This window comes from Argiope bruennichi, chromosome 3, assembly GCF_947563725.1.
Source record: "Argiope bruennichi chromosome 3, qqArgBrue1.1, whole genome shotgun sequence".
In the NCBI taxonomy this organism is placed as follows: Eukaryota; Metazoa; Arthropoda; class Arachnida; order Araneae; family Araneidae; genus Argiope; species Argiope bruennichi.
In genome coordinates, this window is record NC_079153.1 from 18,705,685 (window position 1) to 18,723,839 (window position 18,155).

General features: G+C 27.3%; 1 protein-coding gene across 1 annotated transcript in view; it reads right to left on the minus strand.

The window, feature by feature from the left end:
- Positions 1-2,059: 2,059 nt before the first annotated feature.
- Positions 2,060-18,155, minus strand: part of LOC129963129 (RNA-binding protein RO60-like) — a 35,504-nt gene continuing 19,408 nt past the window's right edge. The window contains exons 3-8 of the mRNA XM_056077222.1: positions 17,052-17,593; positions 14,471-14,682; positions 12,740-13,030; positions 10,576-10,818; positions 6,999-7,168; positions 2,060-5,356 (exon numbers count right to left, since the gene is read on the minus strand). Of these exons, the coding sequence (XP_055933197.1) occupies positions 5,227-5,356; positions 6,999-7,168; positions 10,576-10,818; positions 12,740-13,030; positions 14,471-14,682; positions 17,052-17,593 (1,588 nt within the window). The 3' untranslated portion in view covers positions 2,060-5,226. The remainder of the gene's footprint in view (positions 5,357-6,998; positions 7,169-10,575; positions 10,819-12,739; positions 13,031-14,470; positions 14,683-17,051; positions 17,594-18,155) is intronic.

Below are 18,155 nucleotides of genomic sequence, written 5' to 3' on the forward strand. Positions count from 1 at the left end.
CAACCAAAAAATTAAAATCATCACCTAATTAAAATCATAAATCTGTTATTTTGGAAAGTTTATGTAAAATGGCGTTTGGCATAATCTGAAAATCACCAAGTAAACCGCGGGCCGTAAATATCAACAAAACGCCTTTTTTGTTCATGTACACTAAATAAACAAAATTAGACCAATGTCAACAGACAAAAATATTAGTCAAAGCATTATCTTTAAAAAATATTTAATTTCAAAGTTAAATAAATAGCAACATATTAGCATTTCTGTGGTGATCAAATCAAGCTCTTGATAACAGGCGAAAACTTTCCGAACAATACAATAACGCATCATAAAAGTCCTTTCTGCATACCTTTTGTTAAATTCCAACCACATGATTTTTAATTATTTTTAAACATTCATTCAAGTGTAATACATTAGCTGAAAATGCACTTTAAGCAGAAGGCGATTCTATTTTAAATGAAATAACAAATATACACAAAGCGCAGCAAACTTCAAAAAAGATTTATGCAGCAACAGATTTCATATATCCACGCAAAAAATCTAGAAATGTCCGAGTTAGGTGTTGTTACGAATTTGTAATGTTGTTTCCCAGTGCAGTTAGTTCCATCGCAAGGAAGCCTGTTTTACAGATAGCTAGCTATGATAACTTCTAAACAGGTGACAAATCAATGGCCCGCGGTCTTGGCGACTTTAGTGGCAAAATAGAAGATTCCAGAATCCCCCGATAAGTCCCTTAAGAAATTATTCAGGATGATCGTTTTAGAAGCAATAAAACGGCTGGAAACAGAGCTGTAGTCAGTCGGTCAGTCAATCGAGTAGAGCTTAAGCGATTAAGAGTTGAATATCGAGTCGTAGAAGTCAAGAATTGAGGCAGCATCGAGTCAGGCAATGAGGAACATATGTCGGTAGTCAAATTCAGCTTGAGTGGGTAGACACTGGATGTTAGCAGACATTTGAAAGACATGAATAATAATGTGAAGTATCTGTCTGAGTTAGCTATCTGCCATGTCTGTCCGAGTTAGCTATTTGCCATGTGCTATTCTACCAGTTAGCTCCTTGCAAGCTGCTGCTTATTATAGGTGCTATTCTTGTGTACGTCTTGGGGGAGTTTTTGCCTTTTAAGTGTCCGTGTTGAATAAGTGTTATTCTTTGCCACTGAGCCTGTTACTCTGTTTCTCCGTACACCCACTACACTGAATCCATTAATTATCGTTCATTTTAAGGATTTTGTGAATTTTTGGAGAACCTTCCGTAACAATATATCCATGCCCAATTTTAAGCCACGAGGAGTCTCACCAAATCACAATTTTGAATTACAGTCAGATGATTGTAAGAAGACACTTCAGCAAATCTCTCTCTCTCTCTCCAAGCTTACCATTCTACATCAGCGGGAGTATGTTTGATCTTTGGCAGAGTTAATGTGCAACAACCCATGTACACAAGAGATCTGTGTGCATGAACGGATCTTTAATGGAATTAAAATCCTCCAATTAAAAGGCTGAGATTCTGCCACAATGACATAACGGCTTCATCTTAGGTGGTGAGATAGCATATAAATTCCTGTATTTAACATCAACAACTGAGTCACTGACAGAAAGGAGGAGGTATACATACCCCAGACCCCAGTCTTAGAAAACACCATAGAGAAAAATCAATGCACTTACATCTTTTTTCAAGTCAAATATAATAATAATACCTTACCCCTGGTACCATTTACATTTCTTAAGTCCCTCATGCCAACAGAGAGGAGACAATTAAATCATGTTAAACCCAAGCGCCATTTATCTCTGCTACATCATTGTTCAACACTCAAGGAATTGAGTCTTATCTCTTGAAAAATGGTGTCTGCTATAATTAAATGTTACCTTTTGGATTAAACATTGCAAAAAGAAAAAATTATTAGAATTTTTTTTTAATTCAGATGCATCAATAATGATCTAATTTAAATAATTCTATGATAAAAGAAGACACAATAAAGGCAAAATTAATGATACAAAATTTTGTTATTCTACGATATCAAAAAAATTTAATTGTAATAATAATATAAGATTTCTTTTATTACAGAGGTAACTACATTTGCAATCAAGACAACCTCACAATTTTGCAATTAAAAGTTTTATTTCACTGATTCTAAAAATAGAAGAGGCAACTAGCAACTTTTTATATACCTTGACAACACAAGTTTTCCTATAAGAGAAATTATTCATAATAATAAAAAAACCAAGTTTACACTTAGGACAATACATTTAAAATAAATTTAAAAGAAGTGTACCTATACTATATAAACACACTAATTGTGCATACAAATAAAGTGATGTATTAACAAAAGCAATGAATACAAAATATAGCCATTAAAAAAAAATGTGTTTTTCAATTCATTACCCAAAATAAAGTTTAGAATTTCTACTACAAATAATAAAAACCCTGAAAAATCCATAATTCTGAGAAAAAAAAATCCATGCTAAAAAGGACAAAATAAAATTTCAAAAAAAAACATATAGGGAGCTTTGGTTCACAAGCAACATAAAAATCTCAGATTAATATAATTCAAAAATTAATACAAAATATTTCCATTTTTACATTTGAGAAATTAATAATAACTATACTGCACTGTAAAATTAATTTTGCACTCAAACAAATGTATTCATTTTAAAACTGTGAGAACTGGCAGTGAGATTTTGCAGGTACAGTCAATAAAGAAGCTCCGTTCTAAATTCCCTAACTGTTTAAAGACACAATACACTTTTTTATACTATGGCAACTTTTTAAAAAACACAGTATGAGCCTTAATAGGCTGATGAATTATGATTAAATCATTAAAATCATGATCAAGATTTTAAAAAGTTCAAAGTAATTTTTTTCAATAATTTACTATATTATTATCTACATCTTTGAAAATTTCAAAATTTAATTCATCTGAAATTCGGATTACTTGAATTTAAAATATTTACTCATATAACAAGTAGGATTCCTCCATGTTTTCTTACAGATACACATTATTGTATATATATTTTTTATGAAATGTAAGGCTTAACAAGAGAAAAATGTGGCCTATAATAATAAACAGTGTTTGCCAGGTCCAATCCTGGGAAGCACTTCTTTCTTTATAAGGGCATTAATCATGAAGGAATTAAAAAATAAACTATTTCATCTGAAACAAAAACAGGACTGATATTGCTTTAAAATGTTATTGGAAATAATTAATGTATAACACTGCGACATCATTGAAGGACTATAAACATTTACCAATTAGCTAGTACCAATGTATTCTGTTCTAACTGTATGTCAGCCCCTATATTAATCCTTACATTTAGAACACATTAATAAATCTTATACTTTTGCAAATGAGATTCCCCAAAACAAAAAAAAATTAAATTGCACATGATATAAAGAATAAAATATCTACACATAAATAAATATGTTAAAAGAAGTACATACAAAATAAGTACAAACAAAACTAACAAGAATAATAAATGCAAAATCATTAAACTTATTTCTAATATTTAAAATTTTATCAAAATCTGAAAATTAAGAAAAAAAAATTTTTTTTAATTTATTACATTTTTAAACCATTACGTAATTTTCAAGGTACTCTTACTTGATGCAGGAACCCTACTTATTACACAAATGCTCAATTTCACTAATACATAAGATAATTTTTTTTATCCAACTATCATAAAACCTTCCAAGATATAAATCAGTTACATTTTGGAAATTAAGAATATCTAATGCCTACCTTACATTACAAATTGCAAATCATCACAATGATGATCACACATTTTTTCGTAACAAGAGTTTATACTTTTATAAGCTGCTAGATCAATTGCAGCTTATCACGGAATACATCACATTTAATTCGCTTTAATGCAGCTGCTCAAAGAAATACAAATAAATATAAAACATTTAACCCATTCTGCAACTGGCATAAGCAAATATACAACATTAAAAAGTTATCAAACTTCTCAAGGAATTTATTATGTCAGTAATTGCTTATAAAAGTATATCATAAATTGTTACATATAAAACAATTTATAAATGATTCAAAATAGTATGCCACACATTGCAGTAAAATAACAGTTGAAATGTTATTTTCTGACAGTAACAGTTTTTATAAAAAGATTGATTCAGATATGAAAAAAATGCTTAATTGCTGATGTTAATAAATATTTTTAAATGTTACTATCTAAGCTACACTTTTATGATTAATACCTTTAAATGATTCAATGTTACTTAAATTATGTCAAATAAGTCATATTTTAAATCTTGTACAGAATAAAAAAGAATAGGATGAAAAAATGACTTTTTTTCCCCTTATTCTTAATTGTAAATATGTGCCAACATTTCAACTAAAGGGTTTTTAAAAAATAAGAGACCTTTCCCATCAAAAATTAAATATAAATGCAAAAAACAGAAAGTTGTGAAGTTCCAAGATAAGTACACTTAACAAGTACATTGCACATTAATATCATAATGACCTAACAATCAGTAGCTTGTATACGGTTCATTTTGCTATAGTGAAAGTTAAAATCGAATAGAATAAAACAAAATTAAAACAGAAATAATAAAGCAAATAAAAATATTTGAATAGTTAATAAATGCCACCATAGCAATTATTAATATGCAATATAGATCAACCAACTTCACTATTTTTTCTAAATGCTATAAATTGATTTTGTCAATATTTTTATTTATGATTATTATGGTTGCTTAAAATTGAATAATTGAATTCAGTGTTTTTTTTTTTTTTTTTTATTATTCTATATAAAAAAATTCTTAAGACTATGCCCATTTACAAAAGTTCTTAATTCTTATCCTAGGAGAATATTTGATATTTTCAATTTAAAATCATTGCTTTCTCAAACTTATTCTTCCACTAATTGCAGAATGGGTCGATTCCAACAAGAAACATTTTTAATTAAGTAGATAAAAAATTCTTACAGGTGGAGGAATAAAGTGATGGAATAATCTCCTACAAAGAAGCACTACAAATGATAGATAGAGACCAAAATATAAAACTTCCAACTAAAAAACTTCAATTCAGTTTTGCCAAAATATTTGTCTGGTGAATCGTCCTCATGATACGCAAAAATATTAACTTTCTCCACTTTCTTCAGGATAAAAGAGCTGCATGCGCAAGAAATATCCACACCTTGTTTATGTTTATAAAAGGAGAAGAAAGCATCTGCTCAGCGTTTCAGGAAAGTATTTTGTCTTAAAGGCCGCTTTCGGTTAAAACACAGCACACGAGAAATCTTGGATTATCTGTAGCAGTTTGGTGTTGAAACCAACAATGTTTAGGAAAGAAGGATCTTCATGAGGGAAAGATGATGTCTGGTCACAAAGAGTAGACAATATGTATCTAGAAATTAGAAAAGTAAAAAACTATGCAATCAAAGAAAGCACCATACAAGAAAAATTAGCAAAAACAACATGTGATGTATTATAATTTATGGGTAGCATAACATACAACCCATTTCTAAAATAATTTTTATTTGTTCTCTCGGATTTTTACCAATACAAATGATCTCTCACAATTTACAAATCTTCACAGCTTATACCACAACTATATAGCCACAATTTGAAAAGTATAAAAGAAAAGAATTAACTTATATAGTAATAAACATTTAAAAATAAATAATGCAATCAAATTTTGTTAATCCTTAGGACAAAATTATTGGGAGAATTGCTTAGTATGATGTTTTCTGACCAAAAAATTAAAATTACCTAAAAAAGGTAGTTCTTTATTAACATAGACAAATTCATTTTATATTAATATTCTATTTTAAATCAGCTTTCAGACTAACTTTAAAATGTTAAACTCTGGACAAATATATATATATATATATATATATTAGATAATACCATTGATTTCAAACTTCTATATCATATCATAGAAAGATCAATAAATATATATAACATATCATCCAAATATATTTTTTTTATGCTGTTAGCTTGATTTAGTTTTTATTCTTTGTATACAGATGCTTGGGCAGAATATGGAATATAACTTTTATCATTATTTTCGAAATGCAATTATAATACAATATTAAACATCCTAGTTTGAAATTCTTTTTCAAATCTTTTTTCTTAATTTCTAAAGTAATAACAGTGTAGATTTATAAGCAGTTTATTTTATTTAATTATTTTTGTGTATTTCTAATAATTATTTTTTTTTTTTTTTTTTTGCTTTAAACAGTGTTATAAAAACGTTTCAAAAACTTTGATTGATAACATAATTGTATCAACATTTCCTAATTAATTTAATAAAATTACCGCCGAACTGGAGAACTGACACTGTTTATATCAGCATATAATATAAGCAGAATTTCATTTCATTGAATTCTAATACTCCAATTACTTTATGTAGTATCTTTGAAATTGAGAGATAATATCTACCTTACATAAAACAGTTGCCAGAAAACTAATAACTAACACATTTGGCAACAGCTAAGACAAGCTAAGAGCTAATTTAACATTAGCATCAATTTTATCGGAATTAAAGCGATGCAACAGTAAATGCATAATAGATTTTTATTTCAAATTACTTGAAAGCAATAAGCTAATATAGCATTCCATAAATAATGCTACACATCTTAGTTTCTTCCCCTTAACTTTTCTAGAATAAACTTGAAAATAATATTTGGTCAATAGACAAAACAAAGATTGAAAATGTTGATAGTTTTTATTGTGTAAATGGTAAATTGAAATCCTCCTAATCAGGAGTTATATATAAAAAATAATTTGTTGAAGCTTACTTTTTCTTGCATGTGAATATTATACAAAGTACTAAACTAGCATCAGCAAAAGAAAAAAAAGTTCAGTTCATTTTCCTTTTATTTATTCACTTGTTATTTTGCAGCAGTTTTGGGGACCAAACCTTTGATGAAATCATATTAAATTAAATTCATTGCATTAATAATGAAATAAGTAAACATTTATTTTATAGAGGATATAAGTGGATAAAATTAGAATAGAATACTGAAATAGAGGATAAAACTCACCTTGCATTAGGCAAATGCATTGTCTCCTTGTACTCTTTGAAGACGTTTGCTAAGTCATCATCTTGTGTGCTGGATAAACGATCGGTAAAAAGCACAAAAGTATCAAAACGCATCTTCTTTGTAAGAGCCCAGTTTAGAGGGGCAGATAAAAACACAGGACCAGCTGTTATCTAAAATAAAATCATTATAAAAAAGGAAAGGAAATTTCAAGGAAAATAATTTTTTTACAAGAATAAGCAGCAGGTTACATAATTTTTGATGATTAATTTTGAGATTTTTGTAAAAATATTTTAAATTAATTCTTGTAATATTCATTAACTAATATTTTAAGCTTTAATAATTCATTAACAAATTTAAATACATTTGCAGTTATATTCAAATGAATACTAATTCCAAACTTTATTTGGAATATTATTATAATGTATTCCAATATTTATAATAAAAAGTGGAGTTCCAAAGAACAAATAATAAATTTATTGATAGACAAATTCCTCATTGTCAACACTTTGATGGACAGTACAACCTTGATGGCAGTGCCTGCTGAGACACTACTAAATTTCATACGTTGCCAATAGGCGTATAGTTACAATGCATAGTTATAAAACTATGTGATATGACAGAAAGGATTAAGCCGTTTATGTCGTAAGGCGTTCTGTCATATCATTTTCATGAGCTTGACATTTGAGGGCATACTGTCCATCAATGTGCTAAACCAACCCACAGCAATTACAAAAAATTGCATATTGATACAACTACCTCCAGAAACTTATCTTATTACTTTTTTATCAGATAAATATTAAAACATGCAATACAAAATAAGTGTAAAGTTATAAAATAAATGTTAAATACACGCAATAATATGAAAACGAAAAAAACATTAATAAAATAGGCATACAGATGTGCTTGCTTACTCTAAATAATTTTCTATAAAAAATATTTTTTGAATATTCTAACCTAACAAAACTGATTATTTCAAGTTTGTGCAAAAGCCTCTTAAAACACCATATTAACTATTACTTATCAACCCCATTTAAAATAAAGGTACTCTCAGTTTTGAAGTTATAAAAGGACCAGCCAATAATTTTGCATTTCCTTTCTATTATCTAACGATTATCAGTAAACACACAAATATGCATTTCTAAAACTGTAATATGCTAAAACTATTTAAACTATTAATTAAAATTATTAATCTTGTAGTTTATCATTTTAATAACATTTCATCAATTTCATGTTAAACTGAACATTGTAATAAAAAGATCTATATGTTTAAAATAATTTTTTGCTGTCTTCCTCAACGTCTGTACCTAAAGTATATCCCATCCAGATAAATGATATAATACCACGTATCTTTCCATGTATAATGCATAAAATATTTATGATAGCTTAAACAATAAATTGTTTTTGAATTATTGATATAAATATATGTATATGAAAATATCAATCATGTACTAAATTATTTTCTAATTTTTAAAGACCTTTTCTCTGCTGAATTTTTCACATTTTCTTATTAATCCAATTTATAATTCATAATATTCAGACTGTAAATTAATTTTGAGAAATTTACAAAAGATATCATAATTTACGCTATATTTCATTAGACACTTCTGTTGACTATATTCATGTTAAAGCTCTGCCATGGACTTCACTTTTTAATATGTGTCATTTTGCTTAAGTGAAAACAATATATTTTTTCAAAACTCCGAACATGTCGAATTATGAAAAAATAAAACATCATCTGATGGAAGTTTTACTTTTCCTGATCAATTCAAACAAAAATGCTGTTAAAAGTCACTGAGTGGCATTGGAAACTTATGATGAGCATACTCTATTAATAAAAATACATTACAATTGATTTGGTATTTTAGAAGTGGTGATTTCAATATAATTGACAAAAAAAAATGTCCTGATTAACTGACAACATTCAATGATGAGGAATTGGAAGTATTAATTCACCCAGCTTAATGCCAAATGCAAGAGGAACTCACTGAATTATTAAGCATTGATTGCACAATAGTTTCCAAACATTTAAATACATTCGGTAAGATTCATAAGGAAGGAAATAGGCTGCCATAAGAACTAATGCTGAGAAATGTTGAATGGTGACTTATGAACAATTATGTCAAAAAAAAAAAAGAGAGAGAGAGAGAGATATATATATATAGGTTTTTTTGCATCATATTGTCACAGGTGATGAAGAATGGATATGCTATGACAATCCTAAGTATAGAAAATTGTGATATTTCCCTAATCATCAACATAGTTAAGCAAAGCCAAATATTTATAGTTTGAAACCCCTACTCTTCATTTGGTGTGATCTGCTTAGTGTAGAATACTATACCATGCATTAAAGGGAAAATTGCTGTAACTCAAGCAAGGCATAAAAAAAAAATTTTAAACATATCACATGTTATTATTGACAATACTAACCCAAATATTTCTTATGTAGTTAAAAAAAATACTTAGAAATTGGATATTTTTCTCCATCCACTATATTTACCAAATATTGCTCCATTGGATTAATATTTGTTTCAAACGCCACTTCCAAACATAAAAAATTGGATTGATTAGCGGATAGCATCAAAAAAGGAATTATTCTTTTAACATGAAATCTGTATGTTGATGGAAAAATAAGAAAAAGTAGTAGTAGCAATACAATAATTTGACAAGCAACCAAAAACACAATTTTTCAAAACAAAGCCTAAAATTTACAAAATAAGGAAGAAAAAAAAACTCTAAATTAATTCACAGTTCTACTAAAGAATTCAATACAAATCACATCAGCCTATAATATTTCCATAAAAACTATAAACCTAATATTTAAAAAAAAAAAAAAAAAAAAAAAAAAGATAATTCTTACTGATTTACTATAAGTATGATTTTGATTGAAATTTTATTTAACCCTTAATCCTATTTTGACATGTTCATGATAACAATTTTATACCAAACATGAATATCATGAGTCCCACTCATAGAAACAATTGTAGGCAAAATGTGATTGTCACATAACACTTGGGTTAAGATGATCAGGGCAAACATGAACATCATGAATCAGTCCCATGAAATAAAGATTGTGCCATAGACGCTATTCAAGTTTGATTAACATCTTTGCAGTTTTTAGTGTTCTTTAATTATGCATGGGTCAGTTGTTCATATAATTGTATTCATAAGTGTTATCCTAAAGATACAGAAACTAAAAAAAAAAAAAATCATTGTCAGTTAAATTTTGTTTTTATAAATTTCTTGTTAACATGATGGCATTTATTTTTAAATGCAGTATTCCTATATAATTCCCACTTGATGACTCTCAGATGATTGTCATTTCATGATTTATTTATATGTTCTCTTTATTATATTGTATCCAAATATATATATATAAAAGAATTAAATTAATTTTAATAATTATTTTATGTGAAATACTCATATACACATTTGTGTTCATATTACAACTGCATGACCTGTTTAGCGCATGCCAATTCCTATTGCCTGGACCAAGACAACATTAAGATGATACAATAAGGGGTTAAACTTCTTTTGAAAACTAACATTTATAACTTACAATTTAAACAGCAACACTTACTTCATTTAAATGTTCAATAACATCCCCAAGATTCATCTTATGATTAATTTCAACTGGAAGAACTTCACCACCAGAGAAAACAATAGTAGTAACATTTGAAATTTCAGCTTTGAGAAGAGCCAGGAGAGCAATATCACTAACATGGGAAGGAGTCAGAGCGCTACCACTGGCACACTTGCTGTGATTCATGGTCAAATTAATATCTAAAGCTACTAAATATCGTTTCTCTGTAGCTTTCACATTCTGGAACAAAATAATAGATAAAAAATTATAACTTGGAAAAAAATTTCATGTGGTTACTCAATATTTTTCATGTTTTAACACACTGAGTATAGGTCACGAGATATCTCATTTTCATGTTTTTTTTCGGCTGAATCTATGCATAACCAATCAAGGGCAAATATTTTTGCTATGTTACCAATACAACAAAGCCTCATGCATTCTTATGACAAATGATTAGTAAAACAACTGAATGTCAACATTCTAAGCTTGTGGAAACAATCAGTCAGTAGAGCCAGTATGTCGATAGATCTGTGCCAGTCATTTACCATACCTTATAAAGTGTTTTATTATTGCATATTTTGTTATTTCAAAGTTTGTGTTTTAATCCATAAGGAAACAACTTTTTAAAATGTAAAAAATTTTATATATAAATAGATGTATAAAATATATAGTAATATTTAAGAATAGTTTATGTAAATATAATACCAAATGCAAATAAAAAAATGTGCATATATGCATTCTATTACTTGCCAAGCATGCTTCTAGAACATTCAAAAATGTGCAGGGCCTGAAATCTCATTAAGTGCACAGAGCGACGTGTGCAATATCTTAAAAAAAAATTTCTTAATCTTTGTTCTGATTTCATATAAGAATTTTAAAAGGAAAAATACTGCGTTCTTGCTCAAACACTTCAAAAGGCTTTTCTTACAGCACATTTCATTTAGGGCATGAATAGAAGAACAAAGATAGAAAATACATAATGATGAAATTTTAATGTTTCTAAAACAAAAGAAAATTATTAATAATGCATATTTTAAAATGTATTATGGCAATATTTTACAACATTCCTTTTTTATTTAATAAATAAATAGTTTAATACAAATTCTGAATTTTTTATTAAATATAGTAAATACTTTAATAATTAAAATTTTCATTTTATTGTATTTATTTATCATACTTTCATTCAATAAGCAAATAATTTTACAGCAAAAATTTTGATTTTTTTTATTTAATTATATTAATGTCATTTATTAATCTTAATTTTACATAAAAAATATAGAAATAGAAAGCACTTATTTTAATCAAATGACCTTGCATCTATAAATCGTTTTCTGTGTTATGATTAATCACTTAAAAAGCTTACCTATTTCAATTGTAAAATTTTTGATCAAATCCTTTTAACAATTATTAAATATTTCATGTTAATTAACAAAAGCATAAATGATGTGCATATATGCATTACTGCAAAGTTTAAGTTTGAATATTATAAAAACATCTATCACTGCAAAAAAAAAAAAATCAGAATTGCACTTCAAATTTCACATCCAATCCCTAGCTAAATAAAGAATCTATAGACACTTTTTTTTTTTTTTGCTAGAAAATACTACCTACATAGGCAATTAGCATACAAGTTTTTTAATTCAAATTCATTATCATACACTTCTTAATTTAAAATATCAACAACTTTACTCTTTTTAAGAGACCAAAGGAAAAGTGGGATAAATTAGGAAGAATGTGAATAGAAGGAAACAACTTAAATCAATTATCATTTAAACTTAACCCTAGGATCCCAATTAAAAGTGTTGCAAATGAAAGGAAAACATTAAAGAATGGAAAATAAAAGGGGAGTGATAATGTATTTTGCAGAGACTTAAAGAAATTTAAAATATGCATTTCAAATATGAGACATTTGACTTACTAAATTAAAATATAAACATAATCTTTTAACTAAGATTAAGTAATATGTTAAAAAAATTATTAACATTTAAAATTACTTTTATTACATTCAGGTTAATCAATATAAGCAAACATTTTGATGGTATTAGAATATCAGAATATTTTAAAACTTGTGTTTTAAATTTTCTTAACACAGAAATAAATTTTTTATAACTTGCAATCAGTTTTTCTTGATTAAAATCAAAACATTCTCAAAGGTATTTACCTTAAAAGAAGCTAGATGCAAATTCTGAAGAGCATCATCCAAAGCTGGAGTACTCTGCCTCACCATGGGTTTTCCTGGCAGGATTTTGTTCGATATCTGCCACTTCCTGATTGCTAAGAAAGACTCCAACGGACCAATCATAGTATTCTCTAAAGCTTCTTCAGAGCCAAGTCTTTCAAGAACAGCTTTGTAATGAGGACTATTTGGCTTTAATAAGCCAGCTTTGTTGAATTGAGGTAGGAGTTCTAGGAGATTCTGAATAGGTATTCGAGGAATGATACATAGTGACACCTAGATCCAATGACAAAAATGAACAATTTCAGAAAGTAGAAATTAATTAAATCAGATCTCAATCATAATAAACTATATTTCTCTCAATTAATTGCATTTTGCATTTTTTAATTACATTAATTGCATTTGCTGAATTTTTTCTGAATGAAACATTAGACATAATTAAATTTATAAAAAGGAAAAATATAACAATATTGCATAATTTTAACTAATATATTTTTAAAGAAAATTAATATAAACATGTAAAAAAAAATTACACAAACTTCCACAGTTTTTTGTCTAAAACAAACAAAAAAAAAAAGGCTAAGTATAATTACATACATACACACACACAGTCTTATTTTTATGAGTAAACATAAAACATACTTTCATCAGAAATAAACTGTATTCAAGCTCTTAACAGCCCAAGTATCTTCTCATAGTTCAATTACAACTAATTGTTCCTTTTTCACTAATTATTTTCATTTATAAAGTTATGGCAATTTTTAAAGATTGCAGCATATTCGATTCAAAATATTGTCAATTCTTTAACTTTAAATCAAACATTCTAATTTCCATTTTTGTTCAAGATGTTTACCTTTTATCATTATATCATTTTTTTTTAATAAAAGACAGTTTTAATATGTGATCATAAGTAAATAATTATTTATGCCTTGATGAGAATCTATAAAATGTTTAAAATGAAACATATATCATGCCTGCTTAATACTTAATAATATCAAATTCAAGTAATCAAAATCAATAGTGATAAACTTCAAGTTATAATTAATTCATTTTCCATATAGTTAATGTGTTTAAAAATTAGAATTCTTTATTTTTAAAATAAATTGAAAATTCTGTTAATTATAATTAATAAAATCCTATTGCTGAAAATGAAAACCATATATATTACAATCACAATTATCAAAAATAAAGATTAAAAACTTTATATGTCATGACTAACTGATTTTAATACTTTCTGAAACATGGAAAACTATAATATGAAGAGAAATGTACATGATTTTAAGAAAAACTCAAAAAGCTTATTTTGAAAATTTCTAAAATTAAAAAATACAGTAATGTCGAATAACAATGCATTTCAAAGAATAATTGATTAAAGGATTACACTCACATTAACAATTTTCTGAATTCAAATGTTTTCAAACAAATCTGTTATTCTATTTTACAGCAAATATTTATAACAGATGTCAGCATATTGTCATACAACAAATATTTGTAACAAATATCCACTGCAATTCAAATTCACTTAGATTTTAGCATAACAATTATTATGATGGAGAAATAAAAATAATCAGAACAGTTATTTTTAATTTGAAGTCCTTTAAGCACAATAGAAAGCAAAATAATCTGTAACAAATTTAAGAATTTGATAAAGTACCAGAAATACATAAAATATAACAAACAGTGATGTAATATTTGAAATTGAAACTATTTACAAACCTCTTTGGTTTTTAAGAGCTTTGATGGTATATGTTGAAGGCACAAATCATGAGCTTCGATGAGTCTAGCAACAGTTTCTGGGTCAGAGCTATGGGAGACTTCATACACACCTTTCAAATAATTTAAAATGGGAACAGCATCAGATTCAGAGCCATGATCTTTCTCTGCCACTTCTAAGCCCTTCACAAGGTATTTTAAAATTGCAGCAGTACCTATAAAATTCACAATATAAAAAAATCTTGGCAAACAGAAAATTAAGACATAGCTGTGATGTAAAGTACCAGCTTCACCATAAGTATCCTGAGGTACAGTCATGTTCAACAAAATATTAACCCTTTTAGGACAGGCGGCCTCTATCCTAGATGCACTCATGAGACAGAGCATACAAGAAAGAAATCTCCCACAGGATGGGGGGTTTGTGTCACTAAGCTCAACTTTGAAAAAAAAATACAAAAAATAAAGTAATAATGCTGTTATGTTTGCTATCTTTTTAGATTATTACTTCATTCATATCCACTGACAAATGGCATTTTCTTGCCACAAGAAACTGAACCCAAAGCTTCTCATAATAAGAAGAAAAGTATATACAAAAGCTACACAAAATACAATATAACAGGTGGTAAAAACCAAAAAGACTAGTTACAGTTACACAGTAATAACAAAAAAGAATTTGGAGGAAGACTTGAAATGTGAATGATTCTATCAAGTGGAAAATTACACAACCAAGCTCTGTTTATTTATATTACTCTTACTCTCCCCAATGCAACAACAGCTGATAAGTAAAATATCAAGTCAGGCAGAATATGACCAAACTGAAGTTCAGGATAAAAAACTATACTTATTTCAAAAGTAATGGACACAGAGTGTCATCTAGTGACGTTTAAAAAACATTCCAGTTTAAAATGCACATAACCATCCCATGAGTTCGATAATCAGAAATGCACAGTGGTACACCTGGCTGTGAGAGATGTTCGTAGATGATGCATATATGACACACTCACCCTAAAAGAGTTAAAAAAAATGTCTAATAATGTGTTTTTGCATCATTAGTAGTTTAGCATGTTCTTAAATTTTAGATCTCTCAGATCTATATGTCGCTACCTAACCTACACTGGAACCAAGACTGGAAAACTATTCTGAAACACCGATTCATGCATCGATTCTTAGCTGGAACTTATGATAACCCAATAATATTTAGACTGGTACTTAAATCAAATTCCCATAGAGTGAATTTTATAGATTGCAGCAAATACAATTTTTGAAATCAAACCCAACTTATAAGCATCATTTATATTGCTCAGTTTGAAATCTAAAGAAATGATATTGGGTACATAATTCCATAAGTGTGTCCATATATATAACAAACAAATAAAATAAATACTTAATTTCAAAAAACAATCATAAATACAATAATATTCCATTTTAAATAGTAAAAAATATATATATATCATATTGTTTCAAAGCAATAATATTTGTTTAAGTTCTTAAAGAATCTTTGCTATAAATGAAAGAATATATTTTAAATATCCTCAATGGGGAAAATTTTTCTAGTCCTCCAAGCAGTAAATTATTTTGGATTAAATTTAGAGAAATTAGCTTTCAACAGCATAAACTATTCTTTTTGACATGTACACAATTAGCAACATTTTTTTACCATAGCAATTTTATGAAATATACAAATAAATATCAGTTTATGCCTTTGGAACTAAACAAAAAGAATAGAAAAATTTGGTTAATCTGCCTGAAGTTTTAAAAAAAGAGAGCAGTCTCAAATATATATACAATAAATTTAGCTTATTGATATGAAAGAAAAAATTAATCTTAAGAATAGCATTTCTTAAATAAAAACTTCATATTTTTCAGATAACTAAGAACTCTACATTATTTAGCATAATTTCTAAAAATTGTATTTAATAAATAAAACTAAAAAATATCAAAATTTTATTTAAAAAAAATATTTCAGGATACTGATTCATCTTTTACTTAACTAAATGACATAAATGAAAATAACCATATAGTCACAATTACATTGAAATAAAGAAATTGCAAATCATTAGTTAGAATTAAGATTATTTTTTCAGATATTTTCAAATTTAATGATGTTTAATTGCTTTATTAAGATTAAGAATCAGTTAATTGGTTTGTTAATTTAAGCAAAATCTTCAATACTTAAAACATGGTCATTGGAATCTTATCAAATGTTTCTATTATCTTCAATGAGAGGCAATCAGTTCTATATAGATAACAGTATGAAGGAAAATAACATGGACATCTTTCTGCAGATATACTTTAATATCAAAATGGAAAAAAAAATTCTATTATGGTGACTAGTACAATAAAATAGAGGTGGCTTAATAAATTTTCATTACAAGCAAATATAAAACAGATTTCTTTATTAAAAGATACCATGCATGAAAAAATTCTGTCACATCAAAAATAGAAGCCAGACAATGATAAAAAGAAAAAAAATCTTCATTTCACTTTAAAACATTAAGTTCAAAAGAATGATATAATAAATATTGCATAATAATAAACATATATTATAATAATAATTAATTACATCATAAACATGAAAACTTACCTGCTTGTTCAGCCTTTACATGAGCCATGCAAAGAACATCTTTATGTGTCCATTTATGACACGATTTAACTTTTGTTACTTCTGCTGCCAAATCTTTAGCATCTTTCCCATTGTACCATCTGATTAAAAACTTTCTGTGTGCTCTACCCCAACCTTTATTGGGCTTTGATATATCTTTATAAATGTGAGCAAATGTAAGCATCATAGAGGCAGAAGTACAGATTTTAGAGGCTGATCTCAAAGCTTCAGACTTTGTTATCTCCTTTTGTGAATGCCCCAATGCTGCGAGAGCATAAATTAATGTTTCAATTCCTAAATAATGCCCATTTTTGAAGGCCTCAGTAATTTCCTTCAAAGCTTCAGAAACCAATTCAGCATTTTCCAGTTCCTTGATTAGTTGCGATCTTTCTGGGCTAAATGGATAGCTAACAGATCGTGGAAAACAATGACATTCATCTCCTAAATAAAGAAATCGTCGTAACTGTGCTAAATTCAAATCATTCGCAACGTCGTTTAGTTCATCAGGAGTAGCCATATCGAACCTTCAAAAAAATTAACAAGATCAACCAAAATAATAAATATTGCCTTATTAATTGATTAATGACAATTAAAAGCAAATGTGAAAAGAAAGATATGTACTTGACATTTGGTCCCCATACACAGTAATTTTAAAACATGAAATTCAATGCATATTTCAGTATTACATTAATATTTTTTTCAATAATTTTTTTAATCATTAAGAAAAGAAAAAATTATAATCATCAAACGCCTACAATCACACAATGCCAAAAAGCAAATTTTGAATTATAATTCTAAATAATAGATGCATGCAAAATATTAACAAATGTTTATTATATATATAAGCATTCAAATATGAAACTAGATAAATAAATATAAGAAAAATATGACACATTACCATAAAATTTCGCATTCATATAAATAAACAAAAGCTTTTATCGAAATTAAAGTTGCCAGATAAAACATATGATCTAACATTGGTGAGATTTTTTACATAATATTTTTTTATTCGACATGATTTTATAATAAACAAAATAAATCGTCAGTAATTTTAGAATATTCTTTCAAGATATTACATAACTGTTC